A 22,009-nucleotide genomic window follows, 5' to 3' on the forward strand; every position below is an offset into this window, starting at 1 on the left:
AGTAAAAGACCTCGTGCACAAGTGTCACGCTCTATAATGTGTGGTGAAACTTAAATACACAAGTTTTTTTTGGCAGCCATTTTGACAGGTGTTGCAGATGATCGAGTGAATGCTGGCTGTGTTCCATTCAGCTGTGCGATGACTGACTGACTGAGTGACGCGACGTGAACAGAGTTGTTAGTGTGATCTTTCACACCTGTGCTTCTCCTGTTGACACTTGTCAAAATGGCTGCCGTGAAGACGAGGCTGATTGAACGCGCGCTCCCGCCGTCAAATCAGGGACGGGAGCGCGCGCACACTGGTTAGAGGGGGAACGTCAGATTGAGCAGCAGCAGCGGGAGGAGGAGGAGGATGAGGGCAGCACACAGGAGCGCGGGGAGCGAAGAAGAGGGTGAAAACTGACCGTTAAGTTAAAACAATTCATTGGAAACGATGTTTTAAAAACGGAATTTTCCTTCGGCGGCATTTGACGCAATGGACGCGGTAACAGGAGCGGAGAACCGCGATACCTAACCGTCAGTGACGTCACAACAGTTGATGCCGGTGAGTTTACAGAGGGGACACACTCTCAGTCTTCATATTTCTCACTGTAATACAAGTTTCACGTGTTTGTTTTCTTCGTGTTTTTCTCGTTGTGTCACTTTATGAAAACAACAACAACAACACATGAATGTCAGACTTCTCGCCTCGGGCTGTTTTTTTTCCCTCCTGGATTCTTCTGGATTCTGGAGTTCATGGATGTGTTTCAACTTCACTGTGATTAAAACAACAAACCAGCAAACAACATGTATGCAGGACGCAAAAGAAGAAAACCAGCACAGAGGGGGTAGGTCTAAATTATTTTAAATAATAATGCTGATATTCATTTATAGGTCGACCGATTTTACTATGTTTTAATAGCCGATATCATGTTAATATTTCTCCTATCTGGAAAAAATACAAGTTTAATAATGACAATGCACAAAATGGACCCGTATTTTCTGTCTCTCTACTCTCTACAATTATTTTCAAAATCGATTTATCTACTTTCTCGATTAATCACGTACTTGTTTGCACCTTAAAACTCAGAAAATGTTGAAAATCATTGTTTCCCAAACTTGTAAATGATGATGTTCTCAAATGCCTGATATATGGAGCAAAGAAACCAGAAAATACTAATATTTAAGAAGCTGAAAATAATCAGTAATAATGCAGTAATTGACCAAACCATGAAGATGGTAATAAAACAAAACTTTGTCATATAAAAAGTCTTGGTTGCTATAAACAAAAAAAGTGAAAACTTACATGCATATGTGGTAAGATTTAATATCAGCATTGGCTCAAAATTAGCAAAAACAAATCAGTTAATCAGGTGACCCTTACAAAATCTGTGGTTCAGCTGCTGAAATCACATGTTCGATGAACAAGATGATGTTTGAAAGCAGATTTTAAGTCATTACTTCAACACACCGGCCAGTATTTGCTCTCAAAATGATTGATATGCTGCTTTTAATTCTGTTTAGAACATGCAAACATGTACACAGTCTCTGTATAAAGTCCCTCAAAGAGATAATTGAGTAGAAAATACAAGAATGTGACCAGAAAATGACTTTGGTAGAAGTTGAAGTCACCTTTTACAATATTACTAAAGTAAAAATCTTAAAGTATATGACATTGACTGTAACTTAAGTTTTAAATGTAATTTCCTAATGGGAAATATTACAAAAATGAGGAGTTAGAATTGAGCAATGCTGGTCTTGCTACTGGAAGGTTGTGTGTTCGATTCCCGGCTCCCGGACTATATGTGTCCTTGGGCAAGACCCCACGTTTCTCATTTACCAATTCTTCTTCTCTTGATTCTATTTAACATGTATCAAAGATAGTTTGTGGAAGTGTAGTTCTACACATGTACATACACCTGAGTTGATCAGGTGACTTGATTATGATCTTAAATATCACTGTGTTTTGTTTCTCACCAGAGTCAAACCGACCCCTCCTGAAGGAGCCAAGTCCAATCCATCCAAACGCCACCGTGACCGCCTGAACTCCGAGCTGGACCGGCTCGCCAGCCTGCTGCCTTTCCCCGAAGACGTCATTTCCAGCCTGGACAAACTGTCCATCCTGAGGCTCAGCGTCAGCTTCCTGCGCACCAAGAGCTTCTTCTCAGGTCAGAAACTGTGCTTCTCGTTTAACTCACACACTGACACTCAGACGGTGGACGATGATGCGTGGCAGTGATCTGTCTGAGAAAATGCACATTGCAGTTTGAGAAGAAGCAGTTAGCAAACTGCATTTTAATTGTCTTTTGACCATTTATTCTTTAATGCAAATACAGAAATTATAACTTGTACATGATGGAAACAGTTCCAATGCAATGGAATATAAAGTAAATTAGGGCTTTTTAATTGATTACTAAATTAATCATCCATTTTGATAATCGATTAATCAGTTTGAGGTTTTTTTTAATGATTAAAACATGTTTTCTGATTTTTTTCACCTCTGAAATGTAAAAATATCGAAATGTTCATGATTTTCTGACATTTTATGGACCAAACGAGTACTCGATTAATTGTGATAAAAATTGTTAGGTGCAACCCTAAGGTAAATGTTTCATTTTATTAATTATACTGAATACTAACTCAAAAAACTACACTGCAGATTAAATTGTAATGACGAGATCTGTCAGAAAAATCGCAATTAGGTATTTTCCCCCCAAATCCTCCAAAGAGGTTTGCGAATTCTGCACAGTTTCGTTAACCCTTAATTGAGTTAATAAACAATAGTCAATTAATCATTAACAAATTCTAGAGTAGTTTGAGAAATGACACATGAGAGAAAAGAACCAGACGAGGGCTGCAGCAATTCATCGAGTATTTGTCGATTAGGATATGAATCGTCAACTATTGTGGTCATCGATTCATCACTTTAAGTTTTTTTGTTATGAATTAAAACAAGCTTTCAGAATATTTTCTGGATTAAAACGTAATCATTTCTGGATTGTGGAGAAAAACATTGTGACATTCTGAACAAACAAGTGCTCGATTAATCAAGAAAATAATAGATTATAGGACAGATTAATCGTGAGTGACAGTCAAGTAGTTGTCATTAGGAATGTAAAAGAATGAACCCACAGTGTCTAAGAGTTTTATTAAATAAAGTGAAAGCCTCCACTCAGATCTGTTCAACTGTAGCTGAATAAATAAAACCACACTGACCTACATTTGTATCACAGTAAATTACCGCTAATAATTATTTAAAAAAAGCAGCCTACAAGCAAAACTAGAGCGGGTTACACGACCTGTGACTGTGATTAACGACACGCCAGACTGAGTCTGTGTCTGTGCCGTCTAAGTTAAGTGCTTGAACCCTGGACGACCCGTCTCCGTCTCTTATCAAAATGTCTTTAATGCAAGTGGAACCTCTTGTAGGTCAGGGGGCCTCTCTTAGCCTGTGGCCATGAGGCGACACTTCTGAGCCACACGGTGATAATGTAGGTCTGAGGAGACAGCGGCGGCGGAGGAGGAGGAGAAGAAGAAAGCTTCTGAGGCATTGCTTGATTCTCCTCTTTAATGCAAGGCTGTTGGCAATTAATAACTCTAATAACAATCGTTACTCGCTGTCTGAGTATAAATTAGGTAAAGAAAATATCAAACAAATCCAGTTCATTAACTGGCAGACACAGTACATTAGTAGAGTTATTTAGAAGCAGAAGAAGAGTTTGTTGCCCTTTTAATCAAATTATTGGAGAGAAGCTACGACTTTGCAGCAGCGTGTGGCTTTTTACTCAATTAACTGAGTCATTTCAGTTGGAGTGGAGTTTTTCATCTTCTTAAATATAACTCATAAAAATATAACAAAAGAAATAAGAAAATAAAAAAGGAATAATTTTGGTTTGTGGACAAAAGAAGACATTTGAGAACACAATTTTGGAGGTTTGGGAAAACTCATCAGTGCATTTTAACATTTTATGGGCCAAACATTGAACTAATTAATGAAGAAAATGAACAGATAAATCCATCCATAGTGTAGTATTTAACCCAAATGTCTTTGTTGCCCAACACCCACAGACTTACAGGCGTCTGCAGATTGTATTGTCAGTCATTTGGGAGAAGCTGTGCCTCTGCTCTCTCTGAACCTCTGAAAAATTCATTTCGGTCACAAACCTTTTAAACTCGGGATTGTGGGGGGATACGAGATGCTGGATTAGTCGGGTTATTGTTTGTGTCGCTGTCAAAATCAGTAAATCTATGGCACTTTTTCATTTGATGAATAATTTTTGAAGCAAACCAAACCCTTAAACACTCAAACCTTCATCTGTTTGATAAAAAAATATTTTCCTTTTCATCAGGACGCTCAGGTTTCCTCCCCTAAATGTGGACTCACTCAGGCATGTTTATGTTTGCTTTCTGCCTCTTTAACATGACCCGGCGAACTGAAGAGCGTCTGTTGTGATGTTTTTATCGGCTGTTGGTGTCCTCGTTGTCCTCAGTTGTGCCAACAGATGTCCCCTCTCCTCCTCCTCCTCCTCCTCAAGTGCCTTCGGGTGTTTTTCTTGCCGGCGGCTCTTGGTCATGACGTCATGGTGCAAAAAAGGAAGGGAAAAAAAAACCCCACCTCCACTCGCCCTTTTTCTCTCAATAATTCATCGTGGACATGCTTGTTGTGCATCTTTCTTGGCCTTGAGAGCTTCCACTACACTGAGCTCTGCCACCAACAGAGCTTTCAGTCGCCAACAAACTGCAACTCACTGCAGGTCGTGTTTGTTTTTATCGCGTTAAATGCAAACAGTGCATGTTTTAGCATTGATATTTTTCATTTAACCTAGGGGCTGGTAAAATGTCAGAAATTGCAGGTATCCACAACACCATTAAAACACGAGTAAATCTATTCTATTCATTATTTAAAAAATTACATTTTTACATTATTCTTTCATTGTGAAAAACTGATGTCCGCTCTTGAAAGTTGATATTGAAATAAAAAACTGTTCTCCTCCATCCACGAGTCTGAAGAGATTCGATGGAGCTTTATTGATTCCCATGGCGAATTTGGGTCGCGCTCGAGCTCGACGTGTCACCAGTCGAACCTTCGGCCTCTGTATTGTCTGAGATTTCCTCTTCCATTAATGTCACTGCGGCTGCCTCGGAAGAAAAAAAAAAAAAGCTCTTTGTTTCTTTCAGACTGGATCCACTTTAATAGATTTTGTCCTCAGGTCAAAGTCTCGTCGCTGACCTCGGTGCTTTTGTCAAAGGGGTCACACAGAAAAGGCTCCTCACTGTGTACATGTTATTTTTAAGCTCAAATCACAACCTAAAGTATCTTCATCTTTGTGTCACTTTGTCTCATCTTTCATAGAGATGAGCGACCATTCACTCCATGTGAGTGTCCAAACTGGGATCCAAACCTGCGACCTTCTAGATCCCCATCACTAACTTGTTTTTTTTGTTGTTTTTTTCTAAAGTTGCATTGAAGAAACAACTGTCCAACAGTCTGACAAAGAGCAGTGAACGCAGTGACCATGACGGCAAGATGGTGGTTGCTACAGACCAGCACATACCTGAGGGGGAGTTGCTGATGCAGGTTAGTCAGAAATGGACAGTGAACCCTCTTGATAATGAGGCCGTCTGGATTTATATTTGATGTTATGGCTGTGGAATTGTCAAAAAAATGTTCAATGAGTGAGTGCTTCTGCCCCCTTTTTCCAAGATAACTCTCACTTTCCGTATCTGGCAGTTATTTAACCATTTAGGAATTACAGTATTGAGAAGCCTGAGGTTCCTGAGGTTCTGCCGTAATGACAAGTATATGAGTGCAAAGCTATATTTCTCAATCTCAGCTGACATAGGACGAAATGTGGGGTCACACCCTGGACAGATGGCCAGTCCATAGTTTTTGAATTGTCTAGATATCACAAATGGTCTAGGAGTTACGGTAACGGAAGGAATAAAAGCTAAGGGTGTAAGAAAATATTGTGAGAATAAAATGGCACAATATTTCATGGTGTGACTCTGTATCGATTCTTTGAGGCTATCGTTATGGAAATATTCCTCACAGTGGTTTTGTGTTGCATTTTGATCCTCAAAACACTAGTTAGCAGCAGGCCTCGACCATTTGACTCTTTCCAGGGTTCCCACGGGTCCTTGAAATCCTTGAAAGTTTGTGAATTTAAAAAAAAATCAAGTTTTTGAAAATGGCCCTAAATACACATGGGTCATTGAAAGTGCTGGAATTTTGTGCAAGAAAAAAGTGAAGTTGATATTTAGGTAAATGTCTCCTGTGTTTGTTACGACGCCATCTACTGTTTCATGCCCGGCATTGCTTGATGTACGTAGAACAAACGTCTCTCTCGCCGCCGTTGACTTGAGATTCCGTGCAGAACGACGAGCGAGTATCGTTGAGCAAGAGAGGGCAAATGACGACTTGATGCCTGGGAAATGAAAATTCCAAGATCTCTGGCTTCAAAATGACCCAAGATTCCAAGGACAATTACTTGTCCAGAGACGCAGAGCGTGCTGCAAGTCAATAAAAGTGGATGTCATGTGCGAAGCTTACAAGTCGTCCTCCCATCTTAAGCTGTGTCAGCACATTCTGTCCTTGAATTTGAGGAAATTTGACCTGGAAAGACCTTGGAAAAGTCCTTGAATTTGCTGTTAACCAAGGTGTGTCTTTCCACTCCTCTTTACACAAAGAAAATTGTGTATTGCTTGTGGAGATAATATTATTATATTTGCTATGAGTGCCATATTTTTGCTAATACATATCCTGCTACCTGTTGTGTTTGTATGCAGGGCAATACAACATGCTTTTTAAATTAAAGTTGAGTAAGTGTGTGGTCACTTGTGGCTCTCTGATGGAGGAGAGGCTGCTCTGCACAGTAGGAGGACATCAGGAGAACGGGCTTGTTTTTCCGCTAACACGCTGCAGAAACACGTTTTCTTTTAGCTCTCGAGTCTCACATTTCAAACTTTTATTACTGTAAAGTGAAAAGTTAAAGAGTTAAAGTAAACCATGTGTCCATTAAAGCCCTCCGGGTCACACTGGGTTCTCCTGTTGCCAACATCTAGTGCTTTAAGTGGTTCAAGTGGTTTAAGTTAAAATACATGGTGATTCTGAGTGAGAGAGGTAGCTTTAAGTGTGACATTGGTCAGTTTGTCACCTGAAGTACACATAACACATTTCTATGAATGTAACATATTGATCCCAGTCGAGTAAATGGGTCAGTCCAGAAGTGAAGACTCAAAAGAAAGCAGCTCCCTGCCTTCAGCTGCTCTGTTCCATTACAGACGCCGGCCTATGAATTATACAGAGCCGGTGAACACATCTATTATTGAAGGGAGAGGGGGTTTGGTCTATGTGTGCGCTTGTATTTGTCACCTCCTTCAGGATCTTTCCTGGCATTAACACTGACCTTTTTGAGGAGTTGTCGTCCCCATGGAGACCAAAACCTGGTCGTACTGAGGCAGAACCTGATTTCTTGTGGATTGTAGTTGTGGTTAAAGATACAGCTTTGGTTATGCTGTCAATGCAGAGTCCTTAAAAGCATAGCTCTGTGGGTGTGTGTGTGTGGCCTGCAGGGTCAGAACGAAATGGACAACTTTTGGTAATCTGCAAAAAAAATAAAAAGACAAAACAGGAAACCTAAAGATTGAACAATTTTTATCGTCAAACTATTTTCTTTTTTATCGTCAATGCTGTCGTGAGATGGGGAGTTTTCAGATTTCCTGCAGGAAGAGTTTTGTCTCATTGGGTTTTTATCTTCCAGCAGACACACAACATCACCGCTCTCTCTCTCACACACACACACACACACACACACACAGTCTCAGGAGAGAGCGAGGTTGGCCAAACATGAGAGTGAAAGAGAAGGATGTGTTTTCTGCAGACCGATGAATGTACTGTAAATATTTATTATGGATGAATGACTTGGACTTTTTTTTTGCCAAATCTGATATGCAGATATATACTGATAACAATCTAAATGTAAGTTGACTGTATATCCTCACTTCCTCTGTTTAAATAAGGCACATTTTGACATCATGTAATGGAGTTTGAAAGCACGTTCCAAAACAAATTGTTCAGTTTTGACCCGACAGCAACAATAATAAGCCGTGGAAATCCATCTGAGCTCAAACGAGGTCACCATCATTATCATCATCATTAAAGCGGAGGCAGAAGCTGGCGGGATGTCGCTACGGCTCTTTGTAGAGACGGGACTCGGTGCCATCACCTCCTCACCAAGCCCTGAGGAAAAGAAGGGGAGAGGAGGAGGAGAAGAAGTGATGATGGAGGTGTTAGTCATACATTAGTGACCATCTCCTCCTCTACATCACTTCTCCATGTACTGACACTCACTTGGTTCCAGAATTAATTCCCCTTTTCCCCCATCGTTCTCTTTCTATCTTCTATCTATCTTATTTTCCCATTTTTTGTATTCTTTCTCATTTATTTATTCCTATTTTAAAGCCCTAGTTTCCTCTAACCATACACTTGAAAGAGGCTAAAAGAACTAAACAACTAAAGCTGGATGTGGGGAATGTTTCTCATTAGAAGACATTTAGACTGTAGTAGGTAAAACTACCCATGTTCAATTCCAATGACAGGTGATGCATTTTCTGTGTTTATTTGTTTTCTCTGTAGGCCTTGAATGGCTTTGTCCTGGTGGTGACAGCTGAGGGAATTGTCTTCTTCTGCTCCCACACCATCCTGGATTACCTTGGCTTCCATCAGGTAACTCTATCTCATGTCTTTTTTTGAGAATTTTTAGCACAAAAATGCTGTTTGTATTATTAAAGTAATGCAGGGCTCACAGTGTGTTGAGATAACGAGATGCATTCAAAGACCCTGGTAAATGTCATCACTTCTGTGGGATCTGCAGCGAGTTGGGATTAGACGGAGCTGTTTCAAGATGCATTCAAGAAACCTCGTCAATTTTTGCCATTACATGTAAAGTCAACAAAGTGAATGCTTGAAAGTTGATTTGTTTTTATAAATGGAATTATTGACAAAATGTTTGTTATGCATATTTTTTATGTTTATGAAATGTCACAAATCTTAGTATTAACTAAAAAAAACTGTTGAGTGTTTAGAAACAACAACCACACAGTGGGACACCTATTCAACCCACAACAAAAGTAATGTACAGCTGTTTTAATCCTATGAAATGAGACAGAACAGCGAAACAACAGAAAACTCAGGGAAAGTAAAGGAAAGCTGCCGACACATGCGTGGTATTTTTGTAGTTTTAGACCAATACACTACATTAAACAGGGTTTAACTACTGACATATCACGGCGGGTTGTTTACCAACATTTCATATTACAAATGAAATGTAATATGTAATATTACAAGGTTAAATCATGCACATATTTACTGAGAACAGTCACTCTGTGGTTTCCAAAGTCTTCCCTCAATTGTCTCAGTATCTTGTGTGCAGATTAGCTCAAACATTGCCTGGAGTTACCGGTCAGCTTGAATAAACCACAGTTAATGAGACGTCTTTTTTTTTTGTTATTATTCTGCCGTTTTTGAAAAGAATTTCACCTCACACTTCTGCCTGTCAAAATTCCTTCCCGGTGATTGTGAGTAGTCCCGCAGTGGGAAGGTGGGTTCCCTCCAGTCTTCTAGTCAGGTCATGCTGTGTCTGGACAACAGATATCAGGGTCACAGCGGGTCTTTGGCTCCGTTTCAGCTGTTTGATTAAAATATTTAGTGACACTTAATTTCTCTTGGCTCCACTTCAAGGCAAAAGGAATCAAACATACACCTCAAGGTACAAGCCTTAAATCAAATAACCCCTTATTTTACCCTTTCTATATGGGTGGCAGGGTTTTATTCTTAATTTGTGTCCACTGTTAACTGTTATACAGAGGAGTTGTTTCCTGAACTTGTGTTGTTCTCCTGCCAGACTGATGTGATGCATCAGAGTGTGTTTGAGCTGATCCACACTGAAGATCAGCAGGAGTTCAGGAGGAACCTGCACTGGGCCCTCAACCCTCCTGCTGGCCAAGGAACCCCCACAGATTCCCCGACTGGTCTGTTTTTCTTGTTTCCAGCTTTTTTTCCCAGGATGTTTATAATGTTTTGGGTGCAGAGGTCTGAAACAGTCTGAAATATTATGTTCAACCAGTGTTACTTTCATCAAATCATCCGCTGGTGCTTAGGTGGTGGGCGAGTTTAGAACTCTGGTCACTAATTTAGAGGGTCAACTACGGATCAATACCAACACTGCCAAAATATTGATGTTGTGAATCCATGAGTTATGTAATTTATCTAATTTTATCCCTAAATTATTTGTTTATTTATGTGATGACAAATTTTACATTATAACACGTTTTACTGAAACATTTGGCCGTCTTTTTATTCAGAGAATAGACTAATATACTGTAGTTTTGGCATTTTTTTTTTATTCAAACTGCTGTAGAAACAAATGCCTTCTTTTAAGTACATATACAAGTCTATGAAAACCAAACTATAGTTATTATAAAGCAACTATACCCTTGTATGGTCATGCAAATGCATCATTTCTGCCAATAAACCATAATAAATGTAGCACATTGGACCTTTAATAGTAAAAACCAAATATTATATCCTTTCGATTTTTAAAATGATGATGTTTTAGAAACAGAAACTGCTGTAAATGGATGTTATGGCGAAAGAAGAGGTAACCTTTGGCAATATGATCTAAATGTTACAGTGCACCCCCTTACCCGCTCTAACATGTCCTTGCACTCTGTACAGTGTACACACAGGAGTGCGACACAGCAGTGGGACACATCGGCAACCAAAACAAACGCACACTTTCAGCAGCAGCAGCAGCTCACACATGCTCACACACATATATATGCACTTGTCATTTTGAATTAGAGTAAGGGTCAACAGTTGACAAGACACACAAACAAGTATAACCTATGGGTCCAAGGTTTTGTGCTATTTAATAGTAAATAATTGCATTAAAACTTAAAATACATCTCTATATATACATATATATTCTCAGATGGTGAATCGGCGTCTTCTTGCCTGGTGAGCTACAACCCTGACCAGCTTCCACCTGAGAACTCCTCTTTTCTGGAGAGAGGCTTTGTCTGCCGCTTCCGCTGTTTGTTGGACAACTCCTCTGGCTTCATGGTGAGATTATAATACGTTACTTTTTACCACTAAAGAGTACAGATGCATCATTTTCAGTTAAGGGAGTAAAAAAAAAAAAAAATCACTTTATTCTGCTCAAATAGAGTGATAAAATGAGTCGGTGTTTGTGGTGTGTTGGTGCTGCTGATGGTATGGCGTGCCACCGCAGAGTCTCTCCAGGATCAGAAGCCACCATTTACTCTCGTAATCCGCCTTAAGGGAGCCTCAGGGTCGTGGGTAAAAGGGCCTTAATCCCCCCCAGTGCTCAGAAGAGACGAGGGGGAACTTGCTTAGTCAGGGTTGGTAGCTCCAGACCGGCCACTTCTGCTCTCACTAAGACAATAAGCGCCACTTTGAAATCATGCCGTGGCTCACTGCAGATCCATACATGTGGAATCTGGAAAAATGGGGCACCACGAGCAAGGCTTTTGAAAAGTCTGCAAACATGATTCGTATACTGCTGCTCCCAGTGATGTCAACATGAGGTCAAGGTCTGGGTTTTAAAGGGGTTCACGTTCTTGCTTGAGATCCATGGATGGCGTTAAACCTGCGGCTCTCAGTCTTCCCTCCCAGTGCGTTTGCGTGAGCAGTAAGCCAGGTCTCTGCTTGTGTCTCCTGGTCGCTATGGCTTTGTTTTCCGTAATCCCTCCTGCTATTCAGGGCTAGATTCCTGACATCACGGCTGCAGCCTCTTAAACCCCCCCAAGTCAATTAACTAGAGCTAACAGCAGAGAAAAAAAAAGGAGGGAAAGGGGGGTCCTCAAATGAGATGCAAAGAGTTGATAAAATTTGAACAAAAACATAGCATACTGAATTAGTGAAGTATCCAGACTCGTATAATCCACATTTAAATGGTCATATTTAAGATCATTGATTCACTGACAAAAACACGAAGATTTTGTATTGATAGTTTGTAAATAAGTCACTGCTGTTTTCTTTCAACATCAAAATCAGTAGCTGAGTCTGAAATTGTGACTTTACAACCAGGAGATCTGGTGATAAATAGATTATTTATCTTGATTATTGACTTTAGTGGTGTGAAGGAAAAGGTCATAGTCGTCTTCAAAATCAGTCCTGGGTTCACACAGGAAAACTTGGCTCCATCGTGGAACTAGTTTCTCTTTTTAGCCAGATCTTGATCTAAATGTTTCTCCTTTTGTAGCTTGAGGGGAAAAACACACAAATCTTGTTTTGAAGTTGTGTGTACAGTAAGTCATATGATGAAAGGGAGAGTAGCTGGAGGGGATTTCTGAGGAAAAAAATGACAAAGTAGAGCAAGTATGTTAAGGCTAAATATGATTTATGGTGAGAAAAAAGACATCTGCTGTGGAAGCATGATGCAACCATCTCAGAGGGAGAAGTGGGATAATCAGACGCAGAGAAAAGAAGGAAAAAATAGTGTAATCCATCTTTTCATGTCTTATTAGTTCACTGTGTTGAAACAAATATCCCACAATCAATGTAGAATTTGTCAGATTCATTAACACGACCTTTGTTTCATGTGTCATTGCAGGCATTGAATATCCAAGGTCGGTTGAAGTTCCTCCACGGTCAGAGTCGTCAGCATCGCAACAGCGAGGCAAGTGCGCCTCCTCAGCTCGCCCTCTTTGCCATCGCCACACCCATCCAGCCTCCAGCCATCTTGGAAATCAGAACGAGGAACATGATCTTCAGGACCAAACACAAGCTCGATTTCACACCCATGGCCTGTGACGCAAAGTAAATCCGGTTAAAACTCACGACACCCTCTTGAGGTCTGTAATTCACGTATAAATCCACTGATTTTTTTTTGTCCTGCTTTTTCAGAGGCAAAGTTGTCCTGGGCTACACTGAGGCGGAGTTGAGGGTTCGAGGCTCGGGTTACCAGTTCATCCACGCGGCTGACATGTTGTACTGCGCCGAAAACCACGTTAGAAGTAAGTCAAAACTGTTTTATCGGGTTTCTGATGCATCATTCAAGTTATTAAATTAATAAAATATTGTCAAACAAGCCCGTTGAGGTGCTTTTGGGCAAGGCAGCAAAGCTTCCGCTCCTTTCCTGTCACAACAGAGGTTATAAATGTCAAATATGACCATATTCTATTGAGTATGACAATAAAAGTAGCTCATTTCCAATACTTTTATTCTTGTTTTCCTCATTTAAAGTGCTAAAGATGTTACTTTATTAATAAGTTACGAACTATAACTAGTGGTCGTGTTACACAAGACCATAATACGAATTAAGAGTAGTAAACTGACTGAATAATCAGTATGTGGTCTGTGTCACGTTTGGCTTAACTTGACACATGTAACAAGCAAACACACAACGTGTGTGTGTGTGTGTGTGTATATATCTGTCTGTTGATGATGTGAGAGTCAAGTGTCCTACTTAGCCTGTGTACCACATGACCCGGTTAGTCGTAACCATGGTGCCCTGAACTCCCACATCACCGCAACCAGACACACACACAAACACACATGTAGTCATGCATAAAGAAACTGAAATGCATGCATATGGGTTTGGAAACATGTAACACAGAGATACATTTATGCAGTACACATTGTAGTGCACACACGGACATAAGGGAAGGTTCAGCTCAGCCACACAAAACAGACTCCACATTCAAAGTGAAAGACTTTTCTTTAACACCATCCAGTATTCCTCTATTCTTCACTCTGTGAGGAGAAAAACAAATCTCAGGCCACAGATCCTGAAGTTAACTCTTATAATGCCTGCTCCAAGTGCCACCATCACTTTTAGTTTACCCCCATTTTGAGTTATGTGATATGGAAATATTGTTTTCAATGTCACTAAAACTGGCGGACATGAAGGTTACTGTCGTATCACAGTATCATTACAAATAAAAATGGTACATAAGATTTCAAGATTTCAAGAAGTTTTATTGTCATTATGAGACATAATGAAATTTTTGCAGAGACTCCCGGCTTTAGGTACACAATAAAATAGCAAAAATAACGAACGAAGGACATGACATTTAAATAGACATAACGAAAGGCATTTAAATAGACACAACAAGAGACTTAACACTTAACACTTAATGAGACACAACAAAATGTAAGACCCAACAAAATATAAAAATATAAAAGTACAGTGTGTGCAAAGTGTGTGCAAAGTAAGCACTGGTTAATTGTGCAGTTATAGTTTTGCTGCTACAAGAACGAGGATTTGACAATAGTAGGACATGAATATTCTCCGTTTAAACCCAGAACCTGGACCAGATCTTGTAACTGATAGACAATGACACAACAAATCGATGGTAGAATCGATCGTATTATAAATACACAAGACTTATTGCATTCATGGCTCCAGAGGGATTCAGGTTTTCTTGCAGCCTTTACCTTTGACACTTAAAGAACTTCCCCGTCAGTGTCTCGTGTGATGTGATTCCAGTGATGAAGACGGGCGAGAGCGGCCTCACTGTCTTCAGGCTGCTCACCAAGGACAACCGGTGGAAGTGGGTCCAGGCCAACGCCCGGCTTGTCTACAAAAACAGCAAACCGGACTACATCATTGCCACCCAGAGACCTCTGGCGTAAGTGTACAATGATTCCATTTAGATTTTCAATTTAATTTAATTTGTTCATTTCTTCCTTGTAATGTCTATTTCCACAGCGAGGAGGAAGGAGGGGAACAGCTGAGGCAGAGGTCCATGCACCTTCCTTTTACCTTTGCCACTGGCGAAGCGATGCTCTACCACACCAGTTATCCACTGCACGGCTTCCCTGATTCCTTCCAAGGCAAAGCCAAAGGCAGCAAGCCCAAAAAGGGCAAACTAGACAAGAGCTCAGCAGATGACCTGGACCCAAAGTCCCTGCTGGGAGCCCTGATGAGCCAGGATGAGTCTGTGTACGTCTGCCAACCAAACATGGAGCCTGAAATGTCCCACCACAGCAGCCTTATTAGTGAACAGCAAAGCAAGACTGAGGGCTTTAGTGGTTTATTAGGTGGTGGGGAGACGGGGACATGTAATGGTAAAACGTCCAGTTATGATCCCCTGCTGGCCACCTTGGACTCTTTGTCTCTTGACAGTGATGAGACGTGCTCCAACAGTGAGCTCTTTAACGCGCTGGAGAATCTGGGCCTGAATGCTGAAGACTTGGAGCTCCTGCTGCTGGATGAGAGGATGATCCAGGTGGAGCTGGACCCCAACCACATCCCCACCCTCAGTGACCTTCTCACCAACAATGAAATCCTCTCCTTCATTCATGAATCCCTGGAGAGCTGCACTGAAGGAGAGGAACGTGGTGAGACAAGCGGATTTGGACTTTCAAGCCATCCACCAACCCAACCAAACCCCGACTCGGATCCCAATGTCTCCCAGAATTCACTTGCTGCCCCTTCAGCTGTGTCTATTTGCAGACAGCCCATTGTCCAGCTGTCACAGCAGATGCAGCAGCACATCAGCGCCAGTGAGCAGGTGGAAGCTCAGCTGGGGCCGATTCAGTCTGTCGCTCAGCCTGGAGCTGCGGACACCAACACTTTACCTGGGATCCCAAATGGACACTGGTTAATCACATCAGAAAGCCTCCATAACACTAACAACCACAACCATCTCCACCAACATACTGCACGTAAAGCCTCACAGCTAAACAGTGAACACAAACAGTGGCAGCTCCAACAGGAGCAGCACTCTGTCCAACTCCAGTGCCATCAGCAGGAAAACAGTCAGACTCTGTCTCTGGTGCCTGGTTTCCAAAATCAGCTCGAACTGACAACAAGCAGATCTTACATCCCAAATGGACACTCAGCCTTTCCACCAAACATGGAGGTCAGTCACACAGGTTATAGCACCTCCAACACTACGTCGTATGCAGGCGGCACGGTACAGAACGGTGACGTCTGTCACTTTAAGCTGCAGAGTCACCACAGACATCAGCAGATGTTGCAGGAGACTCACTTCCCTCTAGGCCAGAGTTCTACACTTGATTTGGAGCAGTTCTTGGGTCTTTCCCAGCTGCAGCACAGTCTGCCATCTTTACAGGCATGCAGCGTGTTCAGCACCAGTGCAGAGGATGCCACGCACAGCAAGGTAAGAGAAATTGAGTTAACATGATGAAGATACTGTATGATACCATGTTTTTTCTAATAATTTTGTATAGTAGTCACATTATAAAACCATTCTTTTTTTATTTATCTATTTAAAATAGCAACAAACAAAAACAAAAACAGTAAAGAAAAAAAAAAGATTTGAAAATCAAGGCATGTCAAAATTAAAGAAAACCTATGCAGCAACATGCGGTAAACTCAGGCCTTCATCCGGGACAAAAATCACTAAAAACTCACAAATGACAGTGACAAACACTTAAACTAAAATATGTGAAAAAGCAAAAAAAAAACTGAAAGAAAATCAATCAAACATGGATGCTAACTTCTGTCATTAAAATTCAAGATTTTTTTAAATCTCAGGAAAACAGGGTCTGGCAGTAGGTGGATCATCCATCCTAAAAAGTTAATCCCACCTCCATTTTCTGTCTTGTGTCATGTAAATTCTGTCCTTCACGTTTTTTTTTAATCTTGCCACCTCAGAACGACTCAAAGTGCCAGCTCTGCTCAGAGCTGTTTGGTCTGGGAGGCAGACTCTGTGATTCTCGCTCCATTGACGAGGCCCTCGAGTCTGTGTTGCTCTCAAATATCACCGAATATCAACAAACCCAAGAGTACGCAAAATCCACAACCGCGACCCTTTAACCCCAGGGCTGCGCTGTTCTCTCTCACTTGCCATGGAAATGGGTTGTTTTCCGAGTCAGCACACCGAGGCCCTGAGCTGACATGGAGCTCAGTGTAAACTGTAATGATGCGAGCAGACATGCCATGTAAATATAACAAGGCGGAGATGGTTCAGTGTCTGTATAAGTACTGGGGTTTTATCAGCTATGCAGAAACACAGGCAGAGCAGTGCGAGTCAAATAGAAAGGGCGATAAAGATGAGTTAAAACAATCACATATGCCACTTTTTAATATACTTTATTACTCCTATATAATGGCATGGAAATATATGGGTCAAACTTTTCTGAAATACATTAAAATCTTTTATTTTTCAGATTTCTTGTCAGCTGCTTAGAGAAATAGAAGATTCTTATAATATTTGGTTTAATTTATGAGGAGGATGGAGGAATTCATCTTTAAAGGATTTTGTTTGATACCACTTATGGTTTGAGTTTCTGCACAAATTGAGCACATCAGCTTTGTTCCTTTTTACCCATGAGCGTTTATACAAATTCCAAGGTTGTTAAACAGGCGATTTTAAAAATGAGTGCAACATAGTTTGGCTTAATAAATAAAAAGTGCAAGTGTATCTGACTGCCTTTATCCCATTATCGGTGAAGCTTTTCAGCAGTGTTATTCCACTGCGTCCTGTTTTTCCAAAGCAATGAAAGATCATTGTCACAAAAAACAAAGAAAGGAGGATGTAGTGCAACATGAGAGCGAGGGCCAGAGACGGGACAGGAGATTCAGTAGAGTGAAGGAGTACAATAATGTGATGAACAGAACAAACCCCCACAGGCATCCATTCAACCCCCCCTCTGCCCCATTCTGCATCCACTGTTATTCTTCAGGGTCAGTGGCTTTCGCTGAAAGAAAAATACTGGCAGGCTGAGCAGTTAAGCATCGTCGCTGCTGCTGACCTACAATTTTGACTGAATCACTTTATGCTGTGAACACAGGACACTGAGAGACTGAGAGACTGTGAGACAGTACTCAGCGGACAGACAGTAGACACAGGATTTAACTGGAGATTAGTTCGAGCTAATTTTATCATGAGGAGAATATAAGTATATATAAGTAATTATGATGTCACTATATATCAATCTGTTGATATAACCACTCAAAAATCCGGTTAATCCATGCAATCTGAGGAGTTGAAACAAATAAATGTACAGAAACAAAATACAATACTACAACAAATTATGGCAAGCGCAATAATATGATATGAGTCTTTTTAAAATGCCTTTCCTTAAAGTGTCCTCTGCCTCAAAGTTAAAACAGTAATCATGTAAAATAATGATAAAATAGTGAATTTAATTATTTATATATTTATTTATTATTTTAGCTGGTTAAAAATAGGGGTGAGTCAGAATATCGATTTGATTGTGTGACATATCGTCGTCCTTCCTCGTGCAATGCGATAAACGATACACCAGGTCAAATATCAACATTATAATTGACAAAATGAAGGGGAAACTTGGGTGGAGGGTACCTGGAGTTATCATGACGTATCGCTATGGGATTGTCTCGCAATATATTGATTATCACAGAATTGTTACATCGTTAAATGATTGGTGTTGTGAGGCACCCTGTGATTCCTGCCCCTAGTTAACAACCTAATCTGTAGGAGATTACAGTCACTATGATGTAACTCCTCCCTTTCTATCTCCTGGTTGTCTCTTTCCCTCACTCCTTCCCTCCCTTATTCCTCTGCTTCCTCTCAGGACTTCACATAAACCACTTCAGAAAATGTAATGCAGTATAATCTTTAAAATATGAGCACAGTTGAATTTTCATTCTCCTTTTCCAGCTTGAGAATGGCTCCCACCTCAGTGCCACCAACGCAGCATCAACGTACATCAAGGCGTGCCTGATGCCCAGCGGAAACGCCGCGGCGACGGACGACATCTCTGTCTCGTGTCCCGAAGGACTCGCCGCTCGACAGGACCCGCAGAAATCAGAATTCTTCCTCTGAAAAGACGATGGGTAAATGGTCAGACGAGGGCTTGAAGAGAAGGTACAGAAGGAAAAAAAGAGAGAAAATAAGGACTGTTTTCATTTCTTATGCCAAGGTGAGACATCACACAACCATGAATCTAATAAATAGTGATTTATATACAAAAACATCAACCTGGACGATAAAACGACCTTAAACAGCGAGGGTTTTTACTTAAATAAGCACTTAATAAGAATAGTCAGCTGTTGTTGATGCTCCAAAAATGAAATCAGATGTTTCACATTGACTCAGCGACTCCCAGCTCTGACAATCTATATCTGCTGAAGTAAAGTGTGACTTTTATAACATTTCACAGGGTTCGTACGGGTGCTTGAAACCCTTGAAAATGCTTGAATTTTAAAGATGTGTTTTCAAGGATTGAAAAATGCTAAAAACGCTTCAAATACTGACTGAATTGCTTTACAAAAAATAGCTTATTGGCTGAATAGTTGGTCTAGCTGGGTTTGGACCTCGCATGTGTGACTATTATAAAACAGGATGTTGGTTGTTTTTAGCTAAATTCCATCTCTTTTTTTGCAAAGGAAAGAGTGAAATAATCATCTTGAGTTTGTGTATATGTTCATATAAATCTAACACAGCTGCAAGGTGCTGGAAAAGCATTAAAAATAATCTTTAAAGTGCTTGAAAAGGTGAATGAACCATGATTGTTGCTTTGTTAAACAATCACAAACACTGATGTTAATATGTTTTACCACATATTATCTGCTACTGCTACAACCACTTGACTGAAAAAAAACAAACACTAAAATCTGTAGCGATACAAGAAATATCTAACAAACTGTAGATTTTACAGTGATTTAAACACAAGCATTTGAAGCGCGGAGTTTTTAGAACATGCTGCTTTTCTTTTGGCCACACGTCTGCTGGTTATTATTATTTGTTTCTCCTCACATCGAGGATTGTTTAAAGTCATTTAAAGTGAAAGAAGCCATGAGATTTAGACTGAACACACAATAACGACATAGTATTAGGGCCTTACTGAACATAATGTTATTTTCAAGCCAAATCTTAGTCAAGATAAAGATCTACTTTAGTTTGGGCTTCACAAATAAGGAAATATTGAATCTTTTACACATTTACTAATGTATTTACTAATATAAGCACTTTTGAAACGATCGTGTGAGAAACTGAGTCACTTCTGAAGAAAGAATCGCATAATGAGTGATTTTTGGATCCAGAAGATGTGGAATTGAGGCACGATAACCTGAAGCATGGTAATCACAATTAATTGCAGCACTGACTGAATTAGTGGTCACGTCATGTGGACGGAGAGGCGTAGGCTAATAGAAGAAGTGAAGAAAAAAGTCATAAATTGTGTAATATTCCCACTCCTTTCTTCGGTACGGCCCTAACACTCCCGTCGTAAACAACCGATTATTTAAGCATCTGTTTTCATTTCTCACTTAGAAGTAGCTAAGTATTAGGGTGAGTAGATGTCGTTTACATGTCAACAAAAACAGCGTTTTATTGTGATTTTTTTTTTTCATTTAGTCGAGAATGATATTTATTGCTGCAGCTGCTCCGTCACAGCATTTATCCTCATGCTGCATTTTTAGCCTACTCTAGGTTTACAGCGATGTCGTGCACTTAACATGTACAGCATTTTACCGACACAAATCAGAAGACGATCTGATTTGTGGCACTGAAATGAAGAAGAGAAAAAAAAATGATAGCATTTTTGTTTCCTGACAGGAGACGGTGGTGTGAAATCTCCCTTTAATGCCTTGTGTCCTAGTCTGACTACACTGACTTGTATCCTGCAGTCGTGTCATGTGGGAAACACTCGAGTGCACTTACATGCAAACACAGTAATCCATTAAGAACCCAGCTGTAAATAATACATTGCAAGTGAAGGTGAAAGAGCAGGCACATGTCAGAGTTTCTCAGCTTTTGTTTTGTCTGTAATCACACGTTTAAAATATCTGCACTTCAATGTGTGTGTGGGGGGGGGGGGGGGGGGGGGGGGGTTAATTCTAAATGAAGCATTTATTCTTGTTATTTTCATATCCGGACATGACGTGCATGTGTGGGAAACTATCAGAGATCCTTCTCAGTGCTTTTACTTTACTGACTCAACATTAAAAGTGGACATTGTTCGTGAGTATGTGAGTCATACATGGAGACTCCAACCAAACCAAGCCAGGCTAGACGTCTGCATGTAAAATTGTGTGTGTTTCTTTTTTACCACATGGTCAAACGCTGCACATGAGACATTTCGGCTTTTCATTATAGCGACAGAGCTTTTTTAATTTTGCATGCTCCACACTCTCCTCCTCCTCCTCAGCCAGACTCTTGTCCATGGACCTACTCCCGCAGCCATTAGTAGGAACGTAATCCTACGATGCGTTCACGTCATGCCAGATTAACTGTTAACTAGAAATGATTATTTATTTAAATAGAAAATGAGTAATTCACAGAGGCATACCCAGTCCGACTCCATTTGTGTGTAATTTATACATGCAACTTTAGAATTTACATTAAAAGAGCATCATAGAAAGAGATCTATACCCTCGTTTCCACCTATGGTCTCAGCTCGACTCGTCTCGGCATGGCACGGCGTAGGCTGGTTTTCCACTACAAAATAGTACCTGCTCAACGTGGGTGGAGTCATCACTGCACGGCTGCATGAAACTGCCGTAACTTCGTTTTAAATGCGACACACAAACAAGTGACTCGTGACTAAATATATAAAATTGTTTTTAGTGTCGTGCCGTGCCGTGCCGTGCCGTGCCGTGCCGTGGCGAGCCGGTGCAAACACACCATATATGTCCCAGGGTTGCAACTAATGATTTTTTTCTAATATATTCCTCTGTTGATCCTTTTCTTAGTCGTTTTGTCTATAAGACATGGCTTATTTTCCCCAAAACCTTGAAATCATGTTCTTGTTTTGTCAACAAACCAGTTTTAATGATGTCTTTGTTATTAGAAGGAGGAGGAGGAGGAAAGAAACCAGAAAATATTAACGCTTAAACACTGGAAAAAATTATTTAAAATTCATTGACCAAAATAGTTGAAGAGTCACTTAGTAACTGGGTAATCATTGCAGCCCTAATAGTTATTTTCTTGTCAGAGTTTAACCACATGTTTAAATATATAAATACGCTCAGTTCTGGTCACTCAAAGATTTTAGTAAAAGTAAAAGACAGAGCCAAGAAGCTGGAGTCAAAAAAACAACAACAATAGTG

General features: G+C 40.4%; 1 protein-coding gene across 1 annotated transcript; it reads left to right on the forward strand.

The window, feature by feature from the left end:
- Positions 1 to 315: 315 nt before the first annotated feature.
- Positions 316 to 20,774, forward strand: LOC131455471 (aryl hydrocarbon receptor-like). Its single transcript, XM_058623118.1, has 12 exons — positions 316 to 543; positions 678 to 826; positions 1,959 to 2,146; positions 5,438 to 5,556; positions 8,614 to 8,703; positions 9,881 to 10,007; positions 10,970 to 11,100; positions 12,614 to 12,819; positions 12,907 to 13,016; positions 14,492 to 14,633; positions 14,714 to 16,130; positions 18,618 to 20,774. The coding sequence occupies exons 2-12, from the start codon at positions 786 to 788 to the stop codon at positions 18,780 to 18,782; spliced, it is 2,736 nt and encodes a 911-aa protein (XP_058479101.1). The 5' UTR covers positions 316 to 543; positions 678 to 785; the 3' UTR covers positions 18,783 to 20,774.
- Positions 20,775 to 22,009: the final 1,235 nt, after the last annotated feature.

This window comes from Solea solea, chromosome 2 (genome assembly GCF_958295425.1).
Source record: "Solea solea chromosome 2, fSolSol10.1, whole genome shotgun sequence".
In the NCBI taxonomy this organism is placed as follows: domain Eukaryota; kingdom Metazoa; phylum Chordata; class Actinopteri; order Pleuronectiformes; family Soleidae; genus Solea; species Solea solea.